Here is a 26,366-nt window from a genome sequence, read left to right as displayed (position 1 = left end):
CATTGATCTAGTCCAGTGGGAAAATACTAAGTATTATTAATAACCAAATGGATGATTTAAAAAACCTTGCCAGTTTAAAACCAGACTTATGGCTATCTAATATTAGCTCAAGATCCACAAATCCAGGAAACAGGAAGCTAAGTCGGATGCCTTAACTGATGAGCCCTAGGATCAGTGATGATGTTTTGCAGTGTCACAAATTGTGCTCCTTATCGGAGGCTGGAGCAAGCATTTTTCCCAGTGATGGCTGGATCTGAAAACTCTGTTGAAGCTGTAAAGGAGATAGGACAATTAAACAAATAATGAAGAAGTGGGTCAGTCCTCTACTGACCCACTGCTGCATGGACATGATCTAGAATTGTTAAGATATTTTCTTAAAACATCCTTCTATGACAGTTGTTACCATCTGTTGCATCCTGAGTCTGGTTAGTATATCTCTGAGGGAAGAATTGGAGATAAGCTTAAGGTAGCTTTCACATTCAAATCTGAATTTAAATCTTGCATACCAGGGCACAGAAGTCAGATTGAATGGAGACACTATAGATCCATTCTCCAAATACCTGTTTACACTAACTAAAATTCAGAGTAGAAAAAGTCCACAGAGAAGCCGTAATGGATGGATTCGCTGGACTAGTCTTTGGAACCAGGTTGCACAATTAGGTGACTTAGTTCGCATTTGCTCTACAAGACACAGCTTGGATAAATGGTTACTTGAAAGAGAAAGTACTTAAAGGGAGCAATCCTATGGCCACTAGACAGTGGCTAGATGCAAGAAGAGCATGGAGCGGCCAGAAAGGGGCATGGCTGGGGGCATTCTGAGGCAGGAAGACCATAACTGCCTGTACAACACATCCAATGTGTCATACAGCATCCTCCTTCCCCACTCCATGCTCCTGTGGCTAGACACCTGCAATCACCTGTCTATCCGAAAAAGCAGGGCAGGAGAAGTGCGGAGGGAACGATCCCCTCCGTGCTTCTCCTGACCTGCTTTGGAAAGGCGGTCGCCTCCGACTTCAGAGGCAGCTGCTTATCTAGATAGGATTGTGCCCTAAGCCAATAATTAAATGATACAAGGGTACCCCTGGAGACACCAAGTATCACTTTCAACTCTATATCCAGAGGAATTTTCAAACACCGTCTCTCTCCTTCACAGGAGAAGCATGATAAGAGTTTTGCATTCGGTGGGCAGTATCCAACTGTATCATTCCACTAATGGTAATGACTTCATGCTAGCAGAAACTAGATTCCAAACTATGTGCAAGAGGAGAATCCAACCAAAGTTATGTATTACACTTTCACAACCACTTGTGCATTGTAGCTGCTTGAGCGAGTGTAATGCAAAACTGCTTATGCAACAAAAAAAGATTTGGTGGAACTCTGTTAGTGCCATTTGAGTTCGCAGAATGATCCCACTAGATACTGCTCAGAACAAAACAAGATTGGCTGAATTTGATTGCCACCCCTTATGTGCCAGAATGTCAATATTCCACTTAGTTGTTGAACTATCTTTTATTTCAGTGACTTATGGTGCCTCCACAACTACTAGATGCTGAGAAAAGTAAATCCAAATACTGATATGACAAAACCTGCTTGATTGGCTAAGTTTCAATTCTCCACCTGTGTTTCTGGGTTAAACATCCAAAGACCAGTGCCTTACTCATCCATTGTCTGATAAACTACTATATCTGTCTATCTGTCTATCTGTCTATCTATCTATCTATCTATCTATCTATCTATCATCTATCTGTGAATAATTAGCCAATGCTGAAAGTAAACTATGTAAGCCAATCTGGGTACAGGAAATGAGAATAATATGAATATTCAAATACTGACTAGAATCCTGAAATATAATGAATCACTAGATCCTGTACTGATATTGCTGGGTTATATATCACCTCCTATAAAGAAGGAACACATAGAACTTTGTTTGCATATGTTAACAGCTGCAAACAAATGTTATTTGCACAAATGTTATTTGCCCCCAGATTGAAAATCATAGTACTCCCGCACTCGAAAGAGTTTAACAAAGTATTGGGATTTTGATATAATGGCAAAACAAACATCATATTTAAGAGCAAGGGTATCAGAGTATAGGAACAAATTCTGGAGAAGCTGGTCCTTCTTCACGCAGTTCTGTCAAGAGAACTATTACCACCTTCCTGCAATCTCAAATTGATTTTGATTATATTTACTTATTAACTATATTATTCTTATATTATATTTTTTTATTGCATTTATATCCCACTTTTTTTCCTCTTGCAAGGAACCCAAGGTGGTTTACATTATCTTCCTCCTCTCTATTTTCTCCTCACAACAACAACCCTGTGAGGTAGGCTGGGCTGAGAGTCTGTGACAGGCCCAAAGTCACCCAGTGAGCTTCCATGGCCAAGTGGGTACTACAACCCAGATCTCCCGGCTCCCAGTCCAATAGTACACCACACTGGCTCTTATATTGTATTTTGTTGAGAAACATTGCATAAAAATTGAATGAAACAGTATTATAATTGTATAAGATTTGTTTGATGTTTACTTCCAAGTCATCTTTGTCATGATGAATTTTGTTAAAATGAACTCTAAAAAAAATAGTACAACATAGTTGAAAAAAGCAAACAAAAAAAAATGATTTGTACTTTGCTATTAAAAGTCATCCTCAGCTTGTTTCATCATCACCTTCATGTCACTGTGATCTCCTAGACCACAACCTGGTGTCCTCAAGAAATGTCATATTACATCTGCCAGCATTCCTGGCCACTGATCATGCCAGCTGGGGCTGATTGATGTTGAACTCCAAAAAATCTGGAGGCCACTAGGTTGAGGAAGGTTGTCCCAGGCTTTCTCATACAATAACCACAATATCATAAAAAGATGGATGGGGAAATCAGGCAAAATCATCACTATATTAAAACAAAACAAGACACTGGCTACAATCTACAAAACTACTTCAGGCATGCCCAAGAACTCATGCTGAGTTACCCAATGGGATTTTTAATCTTGGTTCCATTCAGAAATGTCCGTTGTTCTGTGCTCTCCAACAAAATAACATCCAGCCCCAAGAGCAAAGTTCTCCGATGTATATGAAGCTGAGAAAGCAAAGGTTTTATATCAAATTGTGTACCCCTGCTGAGATTTGTTTAACACACTAATAATACATACAGGAATAATTTGCAAGGACAAATATATCAGGAGGAAATTCACATGGGACATAACTCTGCCATAAAATCCTTTGGAAATCACAGCACAATTATATTTGTGTTCTAGGGCTTTAAGCTTATTTGTGACTTAGGATACATCTACATGTGCATCCATTTAGGATAAAGCAGCATTAATATTTGGTGTTACCCCACTATTACCTGCATACTAACAATTATGTATCAGACTCCCTACAGATGCTCTAAAAATGAATGTAGGCTAGGGGTGAAGCATGCCAAAACCTCCCCACATGTATTTATTGTACACTGTGCTAAGGTTAAGTTTTATTTATATCCGATCTTTATTGTATGACTTATGGCCTTTGGCTAAGTAATAAAAGATCTGGATTAACTGTAACTGTTTGGTTTAAACGTAAATACCTGGAAAAGTTTTGTTCATTTGTTTGTTTAATTAGCAAGCAATCACATTAGTGGGGAGCACTTGGAACTTAGTCACTGCTACAGCTACCAAGTGAGTTTCCCACCCAACCTTTGTGCTTTCATTGAGGGCTAAACTCTATTTTACACATCAATGCAGATTACTGTAATCCAACAGTCCAATCTCTTTTTAGCTTGAAAGGTGGCTTTGGGGATGGGGTGATTGAAAGCAGAGAAACAGGAAGGGAAAGGGGTGCTTAACCCTTTCCCTAGTCATCATTTTGGTGTTCTTAATCCCCCACCAAGTGGACTATTTATTTATTTTTCCACTACAAGATTTCAAATGTTTATTTGCCATCATAAAAACTCCCTTGAAAATGACTTTCTCCCCACATCCAGCTTGCCTGGCCATAGGGAGGATTTGGGGGGTGGGGAGGCAGAGACGACTGGAATGCCATTGGTGTTCCTTAGTGGCACAACCAGGGAGGGGCTTACCAGCAGTTTTTTAGGCTGAGGGGGCCCTCCCTTCATCCTCTAAGCACGGTTCCCTCCCTCCCACCCTGTATGAAGTGTGGGTTACTTTTTTGGGTGGGGGGTGAGTAAGAATTTTTGGCTCATAGTCTAATTGGCTTTGGCTATACATGGTTTACCTACTTCACACTGTATGTGGGGTTTGGAAGCTTATTTGGGTTGATTTGGTTTTATTGTATCACTTAGGTTGATCCGATCAATTTGCTAAATAGGCAGGTCTAGGGATGTACGAAATTGGCCTTACCTGGCTCCGCCGGGTTCTGCTGTGGGGGGAGGTGCTCCGTCCTTCCCCCCGGAATCCTCACCAGCAGGGGAGGTGCTCCGTTCCTCCCCCCGGAATCCTCGAACGGCCGGCTGTGCTCTGCGGCATCTCTGCGGAGCAGCCGGCCAGGCCCGGCTAGGGATGGACGAAAGTCACTTACCTGATCCCGAAGCTTGCTTCACGGTGGGGGGGGCGTGCCGTCCCTCCCCCCGAAATTCTGGGCGGGGGGGAGTGCCCCGCCTCTCCGGCCGCAAAAGTTCTTCTCCTGCCGGGACGCAAATGGCGGCGGCCATAGCCACCGCCGTTTGCATCCCTGGCCTGCAGTCAGCCGTGATAGGCTACATAAATGTTTACATAGCCTATCACGGCTGACTTTGGGGGAAAAAAGCACGTACGCAAATGGCGGCACCCATGGGCGCCGCCATTTGCATTCCTTATTTTGGCACAGGTAGTCTACGTAAATATTTACGTAGACTACGGCGAAAATAAGGGCAACGCAAATAGCATTTGAATTTCTCCCCGAACAACCTTCGGAGGACCGAATGCATTGGTGCTCGGCCCCCCGAAGTTTCGGGGAGAAATTCTCCCCCATCCCTATTTGGAAGACACAGCAACTGCTGGACCAAACTGAAGACTTCAGGGGAAGCCCACTGAACAGCTCTAAAGGTTCCAGGAGAAAGTCAAGCTCTACCAGAGAGAAGAGTACCTTACAAGCCCTCATGGTTAGGCCTGTGAGACAACTGGAGTGGAGCTTGATAGGGGAAATGGCTAAAGTTTGGTTTGGGTTAGGAACTTGCAACTTCTAACACCTGGTTGGTGACAAAAGTAATTGTACAGAAACCCTGTTTTAAAGGAGTAACAGCAATCTTCATTAGTAAGCTGTCTTGTTTTATTTCTTTTTAATAAAATGCTATATTTCTTTGTCTTCTTTCCTGGTACCTCTGACCTGTTTTGTCTCATGCCTAATGACCAGCTACCATAGGGAAAAGGTGTATCATAAATAAAGAGGTGCAATTTAATGCTGGCAGCATAATAAAGGAATGGTGTGCCCTGTGGTAAGGAGTGACCTTCCACTTTTTGTATTAGTGGCAGGATTGACCTAAAGCAGACCATCGCACCCTAAGACCAGGTTCTCAACAGGCTCAAAATTATGCATGGTGTGGATTTTTCTCCCTCTCTCATAATTCTAGGTTATCCCATGAAGCGGAGATTCAGAAAAGACTAAATGGAAGTATTTATTGACATAGCACATACTTAAACTATGAAATTTGCTACCACGAGATGCAGTCTCCATGTCCTTCTCAACTTAGGAATTTTGAAAGTCTCAGCTACTGTATTTATAGGTGCCTTACACATGGCAGTTAGTGCAGATGGAAAGGGAATCTGGCTGAGTTACATATTAGTGGTCAATACTTAATTTGAAGCCAACCTTAGTAATATAACAAAAGGAACAAAATTTGATTAACTTCATGGTCACCACCCAATTTACTTCTGCTTTGATCATGCTTCACTTGGTAAATTTTAAACAGTGACAAGTAATTAATATTAGAACAACAACTGCCAGCATGAGGGAACACCTGCCAGAACAGGATACCCACTTGTTGACTCCCAGATTTTCCTTGGACCACGTTCTTTTTCCTTTTCCTTATTGCTGTTGCTGCCCGTCCACCTGCTCTCTCCCACCAAGCAAACAAAGATAAAGGAAAAGGTATTTTCCCTGACTTCTCCTTCGAAGCAGTGGGGAAGATTTGACCCAGAGGGAGAGGGCAAGTGAATTGACAGTTGTGACAGTAACAAGGAGGTGTGCACCCTAAAAGAGGAGGCCCACTGAAGGAATCTTTCTCAGAATCCCCACCCCAAAATATCTAGACCCAATACGGACAACAATAATAGTACAGTGTATGTCAATAATGGATTACAGATTGTGTAAAATCCATTCCATGTTTCATGGATTCTCAGGCACCTTTCGTTCTGTGGTCTGCCCATCAGCAGAATCAGATTATTTTTAATTCCCAAATGTGTGCAAATTTGCACATGAGAAAATGCACAAATTTGCCCCAAATGCACAAAATCCCCCCAAATAGGCATTTCACACTTTATCCTATGAGGAAATGTGCATTTTGGGGGGCCCTTTTTTAAAATGGGTATTTTTCAATGACAAAATTTGTGCAAAATCAGGAAAGTTAGAAGAACTGTCTGCAAGTCAGCAAAATCCATCCAATTGGGGGTGGGGGGAGGGTGGGAGAGCCGGTCCCCTGTGGAATACTCCAGTTGGATTCATCAAAATGGAAGCTCATTTGGTTGTGTTCCAGATTTATCTGGCATGTCTCATAGTATTATAATAATAATCCCTAATTATTAATAATACATAGTGTTTCAACTCATTTTAGAATTTAGATATTGCCTCATGAAGTACTGTCACAGGACAGATACTTTAATCAGGTTCTGGATTTTTCTTATTGATCATTTAAAAATTGTTTCGATATACGTGTGACTGTGTGCATGCTGTCTGTTTATATGTTTATATGTTCTGTCTGGTACAGAACGCGGCGGCTCGCCTGATTAAAGGCAGCCGCCGGTGAGATCACATCACTCCAGTGCTGAAGGAGTTGCACTGGTTACCACTTGTTTTCCGGGCCAAATTCAAGGTGTTGGTTTTGACCTTTAAAACCCTATATGGTTCCGGCCCAGCCTATCTTAAGGAGCGCCTCCAGCAACACCAGACAGGCCGCTTAACAAGATCAGCCTCGGATGGCCTTCTCTCTGTCCCATCAGCCAGGACAGCTAGACTGGTGGGGACGAGGGAGAGGGCCTTCTCTGTGGTGGCCCCCACTCTGTGGAACTCCCTCCCTAGGGAACTCCATCATGCCCCCTCTTTAATGAGCTTCCGTCGTGCATTAAAAACGTGGTTGTTCAGGCAGGCATTTGGGGTGGGTTAGGGTATTTTAAAAAAAAAATTATGTTAAAATTTTATTGTTTTAAATTGTTTTATGGTGGGTTGTACATCGCCCAGAGTGGCTGGGTGACCAGTCAGATGGGCGATTAATAAATTTAATAAATAAATAAAATAAATAAATGTTTGTACATAAATTGGCTTTTATTCTCAGTGTAATGTATTTTTAATGGTTTTTAGTCTTTGTAGATCACCCAGACAGCTTCAGCTATTGGGTAGTATAGAAATGAAATGAAATAAATGAAATGAAAATGAAATGAAATGAAATGAAAGATATGCCCTGATCCATGGGTGGAAGGGAGACCAGGCCAAAGACACTGACCCTCTCCTTTTTGTCCTTCCCTTTTTATGATCCTTCCACTGCCACCAGGTGGAATTTTTTATTTGATCTGGCTCCCTTTAGGGATGTGCAAACCAACCCCATCTGGTTTCTCTGGGCACCCACCAGAGCCTGCCCCCATTCGCCAGTCTGCAGACTGCGCTCGAGCCCCTCTCATTCTCGGCAAGCAGCCCACACTCACCCCAGTGGCCCCAGTGAGCTCCACAGTTGCCATTTTTTGAGAAATAAAATGGCAGTCACAAAAATGCACATATTTGCATATGCACACAAATGCCAATTTTTGTGAATGTGCATATTTGTGAATGCTCGAAAATGCACATTTTCGCAAATGCGTGCATTTCCACACATAATGCAAACATGCGTATTCGCAACAACGTGCATTTTCAGTTATGCAAATACACGATTTTTGTGGTCGCTCTTTTATTTGTCAAAAGATGGTGACCATGGAGCTTGACAAGGCCACTGGGGTGAGTGTGGGCAGCTTGCCAAGCGTGGGCAAGGCAAGCAGGGGCAGGGGGCAAGCAGGGGGCAGGGGCTCAGTGAGTAGGGCTCAGTGTATGGGTGGGGAGGAGTCTTCCATATTCCTGGACAGCATTGTGTACTCATGCCATCCTTAGCTGCCTCTACCTAGCAACCTTAGAATACTCTGGGTCTCTTGTACCTTTAGGACCTACTTATGGCAATTTCACCCTGCCCCCTTTGGATTTGGCCCCACCCAGCACTGGAATGCACTCCTTGAGAGATCCTCTGAAATTGAATTTGTCCCTCAAGCTGAAGGAGGTTCTGTATCCCTGCTTGAAGTGGTGTGGGGTTTGGCTTTTAGACATGGGGTGAGTAACCCAGTGAGAATAGAGATCACCAAGTTTCAACAACAACATTTTAAAAGTTTATTGAAAAAAAACCTGTTCTTAATAGGAAAAAAAGTGTTAACAACTGAATAGTCACACCACATACATACAAAACAAAGCCATAAGGGAAAAAGAGCATACAAGCAAAATAGCCAGAGTTAAGCTCACCCAGTTCACCTGCCTAAGGAAAGGAAAGGTTCCTCCTGTGCAAGCACCGAGTCATTGCTGACTCCTAGAGGGACGCCGCTTGTGCTGGTGTTTTCATGGCAGACTATAGCGGGGTGGTTTGCCATTGCCTTCCCCAGTCGTGACTACCTTTCCCCCAGCAAGCTGGGTACTCATTTTACCAACTTTGGAAGGATGGAAGGCTGAGTCGACCTGAGCCAGTTGCTTGGGACCCAGCTTCCGCTGGGATTAGGGATGTACAAAACTCACCTTTTTGCAGAATCTTTCATGGTGGGGGGAGGTGTTCCATCCCTCCCCCCGGAATCCTGAACAGGGGGGGAGGCGATCCGGTCCTCCCCCACGGAATTCTCGATGGCTGGCAATTCCGGTGGCAGCGGCGGCGGCACAGCGGCGGCGGCAGCTGGTCTTCTGGCCAGCCGTGGCCGGGCTGCTGCCGCCGCCATTGCCATCCTGGCTTGCAGCCATGATAGGGTATGTAAGAATTTACGTAGCCTATCACGGCTGGGTAAAAAAACAAAAACAAACACCCAGTGTATGTAAATGGCGGCGGCTACGGCAGCCGCCATTTGCATTCCCTATTTTACGGCAAAAAAAAGGGGAACACAAATAGCACCCACTACGCTATTTGCATTCCCCTTTTTTTCCACCATTTTATCTTGCATAAATATTTATGTAAGATAAATCGGCGAAAAATAGGGAATGCACCGTAGCCACCGCCATTTGCATACTCTGGGTTTCTTTTATCCACCCCAGGTAAGTACGTCCCGGGAGGATTCTGTGGGGGGGCAGGAGGCTGTTCCACCACAGATTCCAGGGGGATGGATTCTAAAGAATCCAGCCTCACTGGAATCCGTGGTGGAATTCTCCACCATCCCTAGCTGGGATCGAACTCATGTTGTGGAGGGAGTTTTGGTTGCAATACTGCCACCTACCACTCTGCGCCACACAGGGCTCTACTCACCTGCCTAAACTGGGACCCTATTTTCTCAAAGTTCTTCCTAGGGGATGTCTGTCACTGTGACATTCGGCCCTTTTTGGCTCACCGGATTTCTGCAACACAACTGACTCAGCTTGCATTTGTGAGCCAAGCCACTGATTTTTCTGGAAATCCAGGAACGTTTCTGGGGTTTTATTTGATTTGCATAAATAGGCATTTCTGCAAATTTCAGCCACAATTTGCATAATTTGTAAAAACTGCAGCTGCAATTTGTGCAAATGTCCATTCATGCAAATAACCCCCCCCCCCTCAAATCTGTGAATTGGCCCGACTCAATGCAGATCTAATTGGGCCAGCTCATGGGGAAATGAGCTGAAGTCTGGGGTGGTGGGCTAAGCTGATGAAAGCTTGGAAAACTTCCCCACTACCCCCCCCCCAATAGATTCCTCTGACATCCCTATTTCTCCCCAGTAATATCTCACTTTCAAATAGGGATGTGCGAACCCTCCCCCATCTGGGTTCTCCGGGCACCTGCCCAGCCCCTGCCTGCTTGCTAGTCCCTAGACTGCACTCGAACCCCTCCCATGCTCTGTGAGCAGCCCACACTCACCCTGGTGTCCTCATCGAGCTCCATGGTCACCATTTTTTTGAAAAATAAAACGGAAATCTCAAAAATGTACATATTTGAGTATGCATGAAAATGCACATTTTCGCATATGCAAATATGTGCAGTCACAACATGCGCATTTTGGGGCATATGCAAAAATGCAAATTTTCGCAATCACCATTTTACTTTTCAAAAAATGGCAACTGCGGAGCTTGCCGAGGCTGCCGGAGTGAGTTTGGGCCACTTGCCAAGTGTGGGCAGAGGGTGAGTTTCTTTCTTTCCAAACTTCCTCTCTCTAAAAGATGTATTTTTCCTAGGGATGTCAGAGAATTCTGCCACAGATCTTGGTGAGACCAAATGCCAGTGCATTCGGCCCCCCGAAATCCATGGCAGAATGAAGCCTCCGCCCCCCCCACCCCAAAGGTGCATGAAGCGGAGCACTTACCTGCTGCCATTCACGCTGCTTTGCAAATGGCAGCCATTCACTTCTTCTTTATAGCCGTGATAGGCTACGTAAATACTTACGTAGCCTATCATGGCGAATGCAGGGACGCCATTTGCGTCTAGGGATGTACGAAGTCACTGACCTTTTCCCAGGTGTGATTCACAGTGGGGGCAGAGGCGCTCCGTCCCTCCCCCCGGAATCCTCCCTGGCCAGCTCTACGGAGCCGGTGGCCAGGGCCGTCAGCAGCCGGAGTTCCGGCTGCAGCCGGGCTGCTGCGGACTTTGTGTCCTGCCAGGCTGCCGTGATAGGCTACGTAAGTATTTATGTAGCCTATCACGGAAAGAGCAGCGGTGCAAACAGTGTCACGGCTGCCTAGCAGGACACAAATGGCGGCCACTACGGCGGCCACTGTTTGCGTCCACAGCAGCCCATCCGCAGCCATTTTTGCGTGGTTGTCTTTACCGTGATAGGTTATGTAAATACTTATGTAACTTATCATGGAAAGAGCAGCAGTGCAAACAGTGTCACGGCTGCCTAGCAGGACACAAATTGCGGCCGCTACAGTGGCCACTGTTTGCGTCCGCAGCAGCCCATTTGCGTGGCTGCCTTTACCATGATAGGCTATGTAAATACTTACGTAGCCTATCATGGAAAAAGCAGCAGTGCAAACAGCATAGCGGCCGCCATTTGCGTCCCTGCTCTTTGCCATGATAGGCTACGTAAATACTTATGTAGCCTATCACAACAGCTTGGCAGGATGCAAATGGCAGCCGCAGCAGCCGGCCAAAAGACCAGCCGCCGCCGCTGCTGCCTGAGCTGCTGCTGCCGCCACCGTCAGAGCCCCAGGTAAGTTTTGTTCCCGGGGAATTCGGCAGGGTGGCGGGGGGGGGGGAGGCCGTTCCACCAAGGGTTTCGGGGGGCTGAATGCCAGTGCATTCGGCCTCACTGAAATCCGTGGTGGAATTCTCCGCCATCCCTATTTGCATCCTTGCGGAGGCCATGATAAGCTACATAAGTATTTACTTAGCCTATCATGGCAAAAAGAAAAAAAAGGAACACAAATGGTGGCAGCTACGATGGCCACCATTTGCGTTCCTGTGCAGGCTGCCCAGCGGCCGGATGTCCGGCTGCGGGTGGTCCCAGCTGGCAGCTCCACAGAGTCGCCATGGAGCGGAGCCAGCCAGGGAGAATTTCAGGGGGAGGGACGGAGCACCTCCCTCCCACTGCAAATGTCACCCTTCAAAAAGGTAAGTGACTTTCGTACATCCCTAATGTTTGCCTCAACCTTTTATATGTTAAAAGCTAGCCTGTGCTCTTGTAACTGACCAATCAGTAGGGCTCCCCTTTGCTTTAAATACCTTCTGCTGAGCTCTGTACATATTTTTGCAAAACCAAATCCACTTTTGAAAAACAACAAACCCTCCACCATTCAATGTAAATGAACATTTTTCGGCAATCTCTTTATCTTGCTGAGCACCCGCTCAACATTTTTCTCTTGCTTGCTTTACTGACTTAGTGGCATTAAACCTAGTAACACATTAACTGAGCTTTTAACCTTTTGATGTTACACTGACCAATACAGGGAAAGAAAGAAAACAATATCCCCATAAGATCCAAAAAGCTATATATAAAATTGTAAGACAGCCCTGTTCCTTCATAAGCACTGTGAAATAACCAAGTTCAACAGCAGAAGGAAACCAGAAAAGAGTATGCCCTTGTAACAGTGGCCTGAAATTCCCCTTCTCCCATTTTCTGGAACCATTTGTCCTCCCATCAAAGTGGAGGTCAGCTGCTGAAGGCAGGCCAAATTTCTCAGAAATATCCAGTGGGGCGGCTTAAAAAAAAAGAGTTAAAAACCACTGCCTTTGTATCTATTAAGTACAGTACACACATGCATGCACACACAAACACACACACACACACACTTCCTCAAAAATGTATCCTGCACCTCCCCAATCTTTGATGATGTTTTCTTCTCTCCCCACAAATGGCCAAAAATATCAGCTCAGCACTATACCTGGAGACTGGGACAAGTGCCTTTCCCTTCCCATGGTCCCATGATTCATCCAAGGGAATCTGATATGCATGTTTTCTGCAGGGAGATGTATATTATCTCAGTTCAGGGGCAGAACATTTTTATGTCATTTTAAAATGTTCTGTCTTTCTCCTTTTAAAGGATCCATAAGAACTAATGACATTCCAAAATGAGGTTGCAATCCTATTAAAAATTGCATAGGAATAAGCTCCATTGACCTCAATGGGAGTTATTTCTAAGTAGATATGTATACGATTCCACTGTAAAATAGACAACCAATAAAGTAACTATTGTACTCCTACATATTTCTACTCAGAAGTAAGCCCAAATGTGTCCTATGGGGCTTATTCTCAGGTAAGTACGTATAGGACTGCAGCCTAAGGAGACAAGGAAGATCTTTTGTAGAAGATCATGTGAAGAACACACAATGCATTAAATGGGGCTTACTCCCAGGTAAGTGTAACAGTGGGAGGAAGGAGTGGAGGAAAGAATGAAGAAGGCATTGTGTAAAAGATGATGTGGAGAGCACAAAATATTGTTGTTTCGTAGTGCACCTGATAAATAAATAAATAAATTTATTTCTTTAGTAAATAAATACTAAATAAATGTGGTTCTATAATTCCTTGGACAAATCCTAGAGATATGGGGAGAGAATGCACAAGCCACTAGCTATTCCTCTCTAATTACTTCTTTCAAACATTAGAGGAGACTCGGTATTGTATTGAAACATCTTTAGTGTAAGAAACCATGTTGTACTTCCACCAAACAACTTGTTATTTTGTAGTATCACACATTAATTTATTTAATTTATTGTTTATTTATTTTTTACCTAACAGCTTCTGCAATGATACCTTCACCTCTCTGTTCCTGAGGCTATATCATGGGGTTAAACATAGGGATTAAACTAATGGAGAAAAAGGGAAGTAGCTTGTCGATGTCCACTGACTCCTTAGACCTAGGACTGAGGTAGAAGGTAATTCCTGAGCCATAGAAGAGAGATACTACAATGAGGTGTGAAGAACAAGTGGAAAACACTTTCCTCTTGCCATCTGCTGAAGGTATCTTCAGCATAGCAGAGATTATTTTCACAAAAGAAGCAAGGATAAGGAAAAAAGGGATGAGAACGAAAAGTGTGGAAGCTACAAAGATAGCTAATTGATTAATGTAAGTTTCTGCACAGGCCAACTCTAGCAATGGGGGGTGGAATATCATAGAATAAGTTGTTAATTTCATGACAGCCACACAAGGGTAAAGTAAACACTAGATAGATCTGGCCTGCATGTATGGGCATGTTGACAGTCAGTGACCCAGTGATGAGTCCTAAACAGAACTGCTTGCTCATGATGAGTTTGTAATGCAAAATGTTACTTATATGGCCATGTAGAAGCCATAAGTCATGGCAACCAGAATCAAGCACTCAGTGCCTCCTAGTAAAAGCAGGAAGTAGACCTGGGCAGCACAGCCAGTAAAGGAAATGTGCCTTTCCCCCACCACTAAATTGGCCAGCATCTTTGGGAGAGTAACTGAGGTATACCAGATCTCCAGAAAGGACACGTTCTTCAAAAAGAAATACATAGGAGTGTGAAAAGCAGCATCAGTCACTGTAACATAGATGATTAGTCCATTGCCTAAGATGATGCCTACATAGATGAACAGGAACACCACAAAGAGCAAGCCTTGTAGATCTGGGAGCTCTGAGTATCCAATTACTGTTCATGGATCACTGCCTCGTTGTGGAGAAGGGGCTTGCATAACTCAGTGAAGCCATAAGCTATGCCGTGGAGGGCCACCCAAGACGGACAGGTCATGGCAGAGAATTCTGACAAAATGTGGTCCACTGGAGAAGGAAATGGCAACCCACTCCAGTATTCTTGCCAAGAAAACCCCATGGAACGTATCACAAGGCTAAAAGATATGATGCCGGAAGATGAGCCCCTCAGGTCGGAAGGTGTCCAATATACTACTGAGGAAGAGCAGATGGTATTTCCAAGTAGCACCAGAAAGAGTGAAGCGGCTGGGCCATAGCCGAAAGGACACTCAGCTGTGGATGTGTCTGGTGGTGAAAAGAAAATCCGATGCTGTAAAGAACAATATTGTTTAGGAACCTGGACTGTCAGATCAATGAATCAAGGTAAGCTGGAGGTGGTCAAACATGAGATGGCAAGATTGAACATCGACATTGTGGGAATCAGCGAACTAAAATGGACAAACATGGGCAAATTTAATTCAGGTGACCATCATATCTACTACTGTGGGCAAGAATCCCTTAGAAGAAATGGAGTAGCACTCATAGTCAACAAAAGGGTGGGAAAAGCAGTACTGGGGTACAATCTTAAAAATGATAGAATGATCTCAGTACGAATCCAAGGCAAACCATTCAACATCACAGAAATTCAAGTCTATGCCCGAACCACTGAGGACGAAGAAGCTGCAGGTTGATCGGTTCTATGAAGACCTACAACACCTTCTTGAACTAACGCCAAAAAAAGAGGTCCTCTTCATCATAGGGGATTGGAATGCTAAAGTAGGAAGTCAAGAAATCACCGGGATAACAGGCAAGCATGGCCTTGGTGTACAAAATGAAGTAGGACAAAGGCTAATAGAGTTTTGCCCAGAGAACACGCTGATCATAGCAAAAACTCTTTTCCAACAGCACAAGAGGCGACTAGGGATGGGGGAGAATTTCTCCCCGAAACTTCAGGGGGCCGAGTGCCAATGCATTCGGTCCTCTGAAGGTTCGGGGAGAAATTCTCCGCCACCCCCCCGCCACCCCCCGCCAGCCCCCCGGGATGGGACTTACCTTTTACGAATGACGCTCCCGGCGGCGGGTCCTGGTGGCAGTTCGGCAGGTCTTCGTCAGGGGCGGGGGCGGCAGCTGGTCTTTTGACCGGCTGCCGCCGCCGCCATTACAAGAAAAGTAAAAAAAAAAAAAAAACGTCCCTGAGATAGGCTACGTAACAATTAACATAGCCTATCACGGCTAGATTTGCAAAGTCAGCCATGATAGGCTACGTTAATCGTCATGTAGCCTATCACGGATGACATTGAAAAAGAAAAAAAAAAGCACGTACGCAAATGGCAGCCCCCATAGGGAGCCGCCATTTGCGTACGCACTTTTTTTTTTTTTAAGTCACCCGTGATAGGCTACGTGATGATTAACGTAGCCTATCATGGCTGACTTTGCAGATCTGGCTGTGATAGGCTACGTAAATTGTTACGTAGCCTATCACGGGGCTTTTTTTGTTGTTTTACTTTTCTTTTGAAGTTCGCGGCTGGGGAGACGGGGCACTTCTCCCCGGCCTGAATTTCGGCCGGGCGAGGCGGGAAGCCTCCCCCCCGGCCTGAATTTCAGCCGGGCGAGGTGGGAAGACACCCCCTCTCGCATGAACCTCGGGGGGAGCAGCGAAGCGCCTCCCCCCCACCGCGAAAAAAGCTGTGGGACAAGGTAAGTCCCTTTCGTACATCCCTAGAGGCGACTCCACACACGGACATCACCAGATGGTCAATATCAAAATCAGATTGATTATGTCCTTTGCAGCCAAAGATGGAGAAGCTCTATACAGTCAGTAAAAACAAGACCTGGAGCTGATTGTGGCTCAGATCATGAGCTGCTTCTTGTAAAATTTCGGCTTAAATTGAAGAATGTAGAGAAAACCACTAAACCATACAGGTATGACGTAAATCATATCCCTTATGAATATACAACGGAGGTGAGGAATAGATTTCAGGGATTAGACCTGATAGACAGAGTGCCTGAGGAAATATGGATGGAGGTCCGTAACATTGTTCAGGAGGCAGCAACTCAATCCATCCCAAAGAAAAAGAAATGCAAGAAAGCAAAGTGGCTGTCTGATGAGGCTTTACAAGTAGCTGAGGAAAGAAGGGAAGCGAAAAGCAAGGGAGAAAGGGGAGATATATCCAACTGAATGCAGACTTCCAGAGAATAGCAAGGAGAGACAAGAAGGCCTTCTTAAATGAACAATGCAAAGAAATCAAGGAAAACAACAGAATGGGAAAGACTAGAGATCTCTTCAAGAAAATCGGAGATCTCAAGGAAACGTTTTGTGCAAAGACGGGCATGAAAAAGGAAGAAGGAGGCAGAGACCTAACAGAAGCAGATGAGATTAAGAAGAGGTGGAAAGAATACACAGTAGAACTATACAGGAAAGAACTGAATGTCTCTGATAGCCATGATAGTCAGATAGTGTGGTCACTGAACTTGAGCCGGACATCCTAGAGAGTGAAGTCAAGTGGGCCTTAGGAACCATTAGTAACAACAAAGCTAGCGGAGATGACAGTATTCCAGCCGAGCTAATTAAAATCCTGAAAGATGATGCTGTTAAAGTGCTGCATTCAATATGCCAACAAATCTGGAACACTCAACAGTGGCCACAAGACTGGAAAAGGTCAGTTTACATTCCAATTCCAAAGAAGGGCAACGCCAAAGAGTGTTCAAACTACCGCACAATTGCGCTCATTTCACATGCCAGCAAGGTGATGCTCAAAATCCTACAAGCTAGGCTTCAGCAGTATGCGAACCGAGAACTACCGGAAGTACAAGCTGGGTTTCAAAGAGGCAGAGGAACTAGAGATCAAATCGCCAACATTCGCTGCATCATGGAGAAAGCAAGAGAATTCCAGAAAAACGTCTATTTCTGCTTCATTGACTACGCTAAAGCCTTTGATTGTGTGGATCACAACAAACTCTGGCAAATTCTGAAAGAGATGGGAGTACCAGACCACCTTACCTGTCTCCTGAGAAACCTGTACGAGGGTCAAGAAGCAACAGTAAGAAGCAGACATGGAACAACCGATTGGTTCAAAATTGGGAAAGGAGTACGACAAGGCTGCATATTGTCACCCTGCTTATTTAACTTATATGCAGAGTACATCATGAGAAATGCCGGGTTGGATGAATCAGAGGTCGGAATTAAGATTGCCGGGAGAATTATCAACAACCTCCGATATGCAGACGATACCACCCTAATGGCAGAAAGCGAAGAGGATCTAAAGAGGCTCTTGTTGAGGGTGAAAGTGGAGAGTGCAAAAGCTGGTTTGAAACTCAACATTAAAAAAACTAAGATCATGGCATCTGGCCCCATCACTTCCTGGCATATAGAAGGGGAAGAAATGGAAGCAGTGACAGATTTTACTTTCTTGGGCTCCAAGATCACCGCAGACGGTGACTGTAGCCATGAAATTAAAAGACGCTTGCTCCTTGGGAGGAAAGCTATGGCAAACCTAGACAGCATAGTAAGAAGCAGAGACATCACCTTGCTGACAAAGGTCCGTCTAATCAAAGCTATGGTTTTCCCAGTAGTAATGTATGGCTGTGAGAGCTGGACTATAAGGAAGGCTGAGCGCCGAAGAATTGATGTTTTCGAACTGTGGTGCTGGAGAAGACTCTTACGAGTCCCCTGGACTGCAAGGAGGTCAAATCAGTCCATCCTAAAGGAAATCAACCCTGAGTGCTCATTGGAAGGACAGATAATGAAGCTGAAGCTCCAATATTTTGGCCACCTAATGCGAAGAGAAAACTCCCTGGAAAAGACCCTGATGCTGGGAAAGACTGAAGGCAAAAGGAGAAGGGGACGGCAGAGGATGAGATGGCTAGATAGCATCACGGATGCAATGAATATGAACTTGAGCACGCTCCGGGAGAGAGCGCAGGACAGGAAGGCCTGGCGTGCTATGGTCCATGGGGTCACAAAGAGTCAGACACGACTGAACGACTGAACAACAACAAAAAAACATTGCACAGGCCTGTGAGGTATTTATTTTTAATGCACCAGTGTCATTTCATGCTGGACCTCAAGGCCAACTTTACCATTAGAAAGAGTGAGGTGCTTCCTTTGAATGAATGAATGAATGAATGAATGAATGATTGAATGAATGAATGAATGAATGAATGAATGAATGAATTTTTAAACTGACTTTCAGGATACATTATCCTCCCAAGATATTCAAATATTCAAATATAAGACTACCCAGAAAAAACAAGACAACAGGACACAAATCAGTAGTTGAGATAAAAACTTGAGGCTTCTGATTCTGGGAGATTGGGAGGGGTGGCATGGGATTGGAGAGTGCATGCTATGTGTGTGCTTTCAGGTGTATTGGAGGACATTGTCTCATCATCACCCATGTTGAAGTAAGATGGACTTGCCAGTCTGGCTGACTTTTGTATGTAGAATGACGGAGGGGTGGGGGTGAGAATGTCTTGGGCCAGTCCTGATGCTGTTCTTCAGTCTACTCTGTTGTGATCTGATTTATTGTGACTTTTCTTGCATTTTTGATTATTTAAGGCTTTGATTATGATCTACTCTGAGAAGTTAGGCTGAAGAGAAGTCATTAAGCACAAATGCAATATGTTAATCTGTTCAATAAGTTCATCACTCCACATTCTTATACAACCTGGGGTTTCAAATGTGCACATCCACTGCTTGATGATTCCAATATCACATTATAGCTTGCTGTGGTCACAAGCAAGAACAAAATGAACAGTAAAAAATAAAGAGCTAAACCAACCAGCCTTGCTGCTCATGCTGGTCTTGCTGTGTTCAAAAGGGGCCAGAACAATCCATTTTAAATAACAGTTCTGGACCTTGGCAGGGGTGGTGGCAAATGCTTCCAGATGTGTGTGTGTGTGTGCTTAAATCCTGCAGTCACCCTGCCTAAAACAGAAGTTCATGGGGAGTCCAGACAATGTTGTCTTCTTTAAAACCCCTATTAAGAAAGAAATGACAGAATAGCTCCACGATGCATTTTCATTTTAAGTATTAAGAGCCCTCCATCTGGAATCAGACCTAGTAAATACATGTATGCAGACATGACATGCATAATTTAATACACATGTTTGAGTGTAGCATAAGATTTCAATAGTATGTCAATTTCCCTCCAAACATCTTTCCCTCTCTGTTATTCCTATTAGCAGAATTAGACTCATATGCCTATTGGCAGAATTGTCAAGAGAGATGTTCTGCCTTGCTGTGTGGTACATAAATAACTACTCGGTGGAGACAATTACTTCACTGTGGAGTGACATAGGCTTGCAACTACAAAATCAAAACTATTCAGAAGGGAGTGAGGGGTGTGTATGTGTTAAGGACTGTATCAGAATGAAGTTGTGCATCAGTGGGTTTATATCCTGGAGTTGAGGCAGCAAGAAATTGAGAAGTTGGAGCAAGATCAACCAAGCAATGCATCTTCCTATGGGGAACAGAAGAACAGAATGCCACCTTAAGTTTTGGAATAGAGCCTACAATACTTCCAGGATACTACTTCACCAAGGTATATAGCAATGTATTATTTGCTCATTAATCTACCATATAAGATAATTATTGGTTTCATATGAGGGTTATTTTTCTAAGCATTTCCCCACTGATCTTCTCATTTTCTAGTATTTGCCAGAGGGGCAGGGGGGATCATTGCTGAGTTATATTAAGGGCCTATGCTTTTCAGGATCCTGTTTCATGCCAGATACTTCTGGGAGGCCTACAAGCAGTATATCAAGGCAACAGTCCTTTTCATTGATTTTTCTCTCCCAGATATTGCTATTCAGAGTCTGCTTTTATATTCTTGCATATGAAAATGAGGCTTGAATTTTGGTTTCATGACTAGTAATAACCACCAACAGACAAGTGTTGTATCATCTGTATGATAAGACAGGAATTCATAGAGGTGACAGTGGTAGAAACATTGTCAAAACATGTTGCTAAATGTTGTGTTTTATTTTCTCGAGATGCAGCCCATGGCAATCAAAGAAAAGCAGAATCACTCAACTGTTACTGAATTCATACTATGGGGATTTGGGGATTTCCCTAAGATGCACATTCTTCTTTTCCTGCTCTTCTTAGTGATCTACTTGGTGACCATGGCTGGGAACCTTCTTATTCTCTCATTAGTTGTGACTGATCGTCATCTGCACACCCCCATGTACTTCTTCCTAGGGAATTTGTCTTTCTTGGAATCCTGCTACAGCTCCGCCATCTTGCCTAAACTGTTATCAAGCCTCCTAACTGGAGAAAAAAGTATATCTCTGAAAGCTTGTTTCATGCAATTTTACATATTTGCTTGCCTCGGTGGTGCTGAATGCTATTTCCTATCTGCAATGTCTTATGATAGGTGCTTAGCTGTATGTAAGCCATTGCATTATGCCACTGTCATGAACAGCAGGCTATGCTTGCTGTTGGTAGCTGTGTCTTGGACAAGTGGAATATTTGTTAGCACAAGTACAACCCTTGCAGTGTTTTCATCAACTTTCTGTGGACCCAATGTAATTGATCATTACCTCTGTGATTTATCCCCGATTATAAAAGAAATCTCCTGCAGTGACACTTACATTGTAGAAATGTCCGCGTTCATATTTGCCTGTGCATTCACACTCCCTCCCTTTATACTCACAGTGATATCCTACCTTTTCATCATTGTTACAGTCCTCAGAATCCCATCAGCCACTGGGAGGCAAAAGGCTTTCTCTACCTGTTCCTCTCACCTCACTGTGGTGGCCCTCTTTTATGGAACCCTGATGCTTGTCTATATGCTTCCCAGGTCTAGAAATCTCAGATATTTGAAGAAAGTCTTCTCTCTCTGCTATACAGTCCTGACACCCATGGTCAATCCCCTTATATACACCCTGAGAAACAAGGAAGTGAAGGAAGCCATGGCAAAAGCTTTCAGGAAATTTGCCATCCACCTGACACTTCAGAAGTCTGGCTTTTGAAAATCTACATGAAATCGGTTGTGATTTAGAGAATTGATGTATATGTCATTATTGTTGTTTGGCATAATTTCAGAACCATGATTCATTTTTAGAAGAAAAGGTGTCCAATCAAGGTGTGGAATCATATGTGTTATCTGCTGTTTAATTAAATGGAACATGTAGCAATAATATTTTATATATTGCTCTAACTATTGAAACTAAATATTGTCCACACTGCCCACTTTGTCTCATGTCCATTTATTTACACCTGGGACCACCACTGGCATCCATATTCAATTTAATAGGGCTTCCACAGGGCCTCTGCAAATGTCCTATTAAAATGAACCATGGTTGTACTCTAGCTAAATCCTAACTGTGTAATCCTTTGACTTTGTGGAGGCCTGCTAACTATTACTGCTTCCTGCCTTACAGGAAACAATCATAAAATCCAACATCTCAGAATTGCTTGTCTAGTTGGTGTGTCTAAATATATTAATAAGCAGAGGTTGTGCAAGATGTCCCACCATTGGGGGGGGGCACACTCCAGCACTATCATCATTGCCAATGCCACTGTACACGTGCCTGCCTCTCCCCTCCCCCAGTTTCTTGCTCTGATTCTTCCTGAGGGTGTGAGATCAATCGAATGAATGGGCTTGCTCCTTTGGAGAGCTATGGTGCACATACAACATGGCTCTTTAGGGGGGTAAGCCAGGCCCAAATGCTTCACTCTGTGGAAGGGTCCTTCCTCAGAACAATGAATGTGGGGTTGAACAGCTCTCTGGTGAGCTCCATCAGTTGCTTTGGGGGAATCCTCAGGGTAAGAAATAAGATGGGTGGTGGCTTCAAGGAATCCGCCTGTGTGATCTCTCACTTTGGGGACCCCCAGAGAGTGAGAGATGGTGTCGGTGACTGCTCCAGGCATCCCTATGGGCTGTTCTCCTGCTGCAGCATCTGCTACAGCAGGGGAGTGGAGCTGGTGATGTGGTGGCAGACAGCAATGACGGGGGGGGGGGTCTTGCAGCAGCATGGGGAGGAACCATTCATCACAACTCCCAATCTGCTGCCTGAGGCAGGTGATACTCCATACCTCATGGGAGGACCAACTGTGTAATAAGGAATTACTCCTCAGTTGTAGGTCGTAGTGCATGTGCATCACAGTTTCCACTTACATCCATTTTCCATTTAGCTTCCTTATTTTACACAAACTAATAGAAATCTCCCTCTTGCCTTCCCCCCTCTTTGGTGTAAGTGTTGTTTGTGTTGCTACATAGAGGTATAAATATACAGTATTTGCTTGTAATATCTTTTTGTACATTAAAAAAAAATCTAATGAAATATTTCCTTTTTTGTGGCAACTCTTTTTTATGTGGACTAAAAACAGATCTCTGCTTTATAAAATTTGCTTTCTGTTCTCAGAACCTGTCTCCTTGCATCATGATGTTCTATGTCATGATATTCTATTTTCCCTGCACCTCCTCAGCCTCATTAACTGCCCCTGGAGGCAATGAGGGGGGGAATGAAATGTTGTGATAGCAGGACTTGGGTATGTTGAACTGGATATATGGGTAGGGTGCACGAAAGCCACTTACCTGGTCTCGCAGCTTGCTTCGCAGTGGGGGGGAGGTGCTTCGCTGCTCCCCCCGAAGTTCAGGCCGGGGGGGGAGGCTTCCCGCCTTGCCCGGCCGAAATTCAGGCCGGGGAGGAGGCGCCTCGCCTCGCCCGGCCGCGAAATAAAAAGTAAAAAAAAAAAAAAACGCCCCTGTGATAGGCTACGTGACGATTAACATAGCCTATCACGGCTAGATCTGCAAAGTCAGCCATGATAGGCTACGTTAATCGTCACGTAGCCTATCACGGGTGACTTAAAAAAAAAAAGCGCGTACGTATCACCCGTGATAGGCTACGGGATGATTTACGTAGCCTATCATGCCTGACTTTGCAAATCTAGCCGTGATAGGCTACATTAATGATCACGTAGCCTATCACGGGGGCGTTTTTTTTTTTTTACTTTTATTGGAATGGCGGCGGCGGCAGCCGGTCAAAAGACCGGCTGCCGCCTCTGCCCCTGTCGAAGACCTGCCGAACCGCCGCCGGGACCTGCTGCCGGAAGGGACATTCGGGAAAGGTAAGTCCCATCCCGGGGGGGGCGGGGGGGCAGAGAATTTCTCCCCGAAACTACTTTGGGGGGCCGAATACGTTGGCACTCTGCCCCCCAAAGTTTTGGGGAGAAATTCTCCCCCATCCCTATATATGGGTGGGGAATGGAGAGAACTGCTGTTTTGGCAGCAGCAACATCTTCGTCATAACATTTCCTGCCAACATGATCACTGTTTTTTGGTGGCATTCAGCATCCCAGCTTAAGCAGGGATGAGATATTTTTAATGTAGTTGAACACATTTTGTTTTGTGTGTTTTTATGTTCAACTGTTCTAATAAGAACCCACTGTTCGTTAGACAGAAAATGAACTTCTGGTGCAATCCTATGGAGATAGCCATCAGCCTCCAAACTATCCATCACCTCCATGCATTGGCTGCCCTATATTTTTGGCTAGCCAGGTGATTTCAGAGTGGGAGGTGGGGTGGCCGCACAGCACATAGGAAGCTGCAGAACACAGCTTCTGTGGCCTCTATCCCACCCTGCCCCTGGGAACACCCCCTTTCCTCATCTCCACACACCATTTCTGAGCACAGAGACATAGCCGGCACGGAGAGAACTGTGACAGCTATGAGGGGAGGGGGGAGGGGTGGGGAGTGCATTTTCTGGGCCCTGGGTCTGACCTTGGAACCCAGAAACTGAAAAATCCTATGTCCCCCAGACACTGTCTAGAAGACATAGGATTGCTCCCTCCCTGAGTAAGAACACTAATGCAGGAGGTCCAGTTCAGTTTATTTACTTTATATTAAAACTTCCCAACTGTTAGAGCAATACGACAATGGAACCGATTACCTAGGGAGGTAGTGGGCTCTCCCACACTGGAGGCATTCAAGCTGAAGCTGGGCAGCCACCTGCCAGGGATGCTCTGACTTGGATTCCTGCACTGAGCAGGGGGTTGGATTCAGTGGTCTGATAAGCCCCTTCAAACCCTCCTATTCTATGCTACTATGATTCGATTATTCAATATGCTGCTTTGCCATGGTTGACCATACCCAAAGTAGTCACAGTTTGGGCAGTGTAGGATTATTTTGTTGAACACCCAGATTCATGTAGGATGTTTGGTTTTTCTCAGCTGCTCTGTACTGAATGATGGGGCCATTAATTAGGCCAGGAGAATCACAACTTGGGAGGGCAGAGCAAGTATGACCTATACGAATGAGTTATATTTGAGCATGTGATGGTGCCAAGAAGGTGGGAGGAGATTCCTGTGACTTGCCAGCTAAGGTGGTGGGATGTAGGACAGTGAAAGGAACTCCTTTGGAGCATGAATGGGTGATAGAGCCATGGGGCTCAAGGAGGCTGTGGCTCAGGAGGGCACTTCTCTATGCCAGTAGTTATGGCTGGAGGATGGAGACAGCCACTACATTGTCTCCCCAGTCAGGGCCAGATAAGGCTCACCCTTACTAGTTAGCATTAAGAAGACCTGCAGAGCTCATTCCATTGCAGATCCCATTTGTGTTTACTTTTGTTTTGTGGCCCAAGTTTACACAACACTTAGTGACTCCATCTTACTTTGTGGGTGTGGTCACAAGCAAGAACAAAATTAACAGTAAAAAATAGAGTGTTAAACCAGCCTTGCTGCTCATGCTGGTCTTGCTGTATTCAAAAGGGGGCAGAACAATCCAGTTTAAGTAACAGTTCTGGATCTTGGATTGGGGTGGGGATCTTCTTGCCAGAAAACATGGTTTGTAGCTCCCATAGGTCCCATGTCCCAACTTGAACTGGCAATACGGAAGACCATTGTCATCTCAAGAAGTTCGCAGTGAACAACAATTGCTCCTTTCGTACCTAGGCCAGGTCTACACCTTGTGTCACATCATTATGATCCCATCACAGTAACGCTATTTCCCTCTTGCTCCTTCTACCTCATAGGTTGCACAGTGAGTTGCAGTATTTTGGAGAATGTGGAATAAAATGCAGGAAATAACACTACAATAGCGGAATGTCGAATGTGTAATGTGCCCCAACAGTTACCAGTGAACTTCAATACTGCTATCAAACAGTGGAGTAGATCTAGCCCTAGACTTCCATTTGAGCCTGGGCCACACTTTAAGTCACCAGCTAAGCTTTTCTTATGATTGTTTCTGAGAGTCAGCTATCTGTTGGAGATGGTATTAGGGATGGCAGATAAATCCTCCACAGACCCCAATGAGGCCAGATTCTATTGAATCCGGCCCCCTGAAGTCCGTGGAGGATCAGATCTCTTACCTCCGCCTCCCCGTGAAGTCCTCACCAGCTGGATCCTGCCTGCTTCTGTCTCCAAAGCTCCAGCGATAAGGCCACCATTGCTGTATCGCTGACTGGACTGATGGACTGTGGACACAAATGGCGTCTGCTACACCATTCGTGTCCCTGCTCTTTGATGTGATAGGCTATGTAAATCTTTACATAGCCTATTGTGTGAAAAAACAGGGACACAAATGGTGTATTTGCATCCCTGTTCCTTCGCTCGATAGGCTACATAAAGATTTAAATTTATATTTGATTCCCCGTGACATCCCCAGGGTTGAATCTCAATGTAGGCCAACCCAAGAAAGGTGCTGCATACTTACTGGAATCTATCGGTTGCTGATTTTAAGGTGGTTCCCAATGGCTATAGGGATGTAAGCATAATTATCTAGGGATGTTGGAGAATTCTGCCACAGACTCCAGTGAGGCCGGATTCTTTAGCCTCCCCCCTGCCACCCCCCTAAATCCCCCCTGGGATGGACCTACGTGGCGGCAGATGCGGCAGCAGATGCAGCGGCAGTGGCAGCAGATACAGAGGCACTGGACGCAGCGGCAGATGTAGCGGTGGCGGC

At 44.8% G+C, this 26,366-nt stretch overlaps 1 protein-coding gene and 1 pseudogene across 1 annotated transcript; one reads left to right on the top strand and one right to left on the bottom strand.

Annotated features, from left to right (window-relative positions):
• Positions 1 to 209: 209 nt before the first annotated feature.
• Positions 210 to 19,254, bottom strand: LOC146341331 (olfactory receptor 10AG1-like; annotated as a pseudogene).
• Positions 19,255 to 20,439: 1,185 nt separating this feature from the next.
• Positions 20,440 to 21,432, top strand: LOC146341330 (olfactory receptor 10A7-like). The gene has a single exon (XM_084807372.1). The coding sequence runs from the start codon at positions 20,452 to 20,454 to the stop codon at positions 21,430 to 21,432; it is 981 nt and encodes a 326-aa protein (XP_084663498.1). The 5' UTR covers positions 20,440 to 20,451.
• The last annotated feature ends 4,934 nt before the right edge of the window (positions 21,433 to 26,366 follow it).

The sequence above is a fragment of the Heloderma suspectum genome, chromosome 6 (assembly GCF_057233095.1).
Source record: "Heloderma suspectum isolate Gila_16-S chromosome 6, 16-S_ref, whole genome shotgun sequence".
NCBI classification, from domain to species: Eukaryota; Metazoa; Chordata; class Lepidosauria; order Squamata; family Helodermatidae; genus Heloderma; species Heloderma suspectum.
Note: the sequence above shows the minus strand (reverse complement) of the source record. Positions and strands in the feature narration are given on the sequence as shown.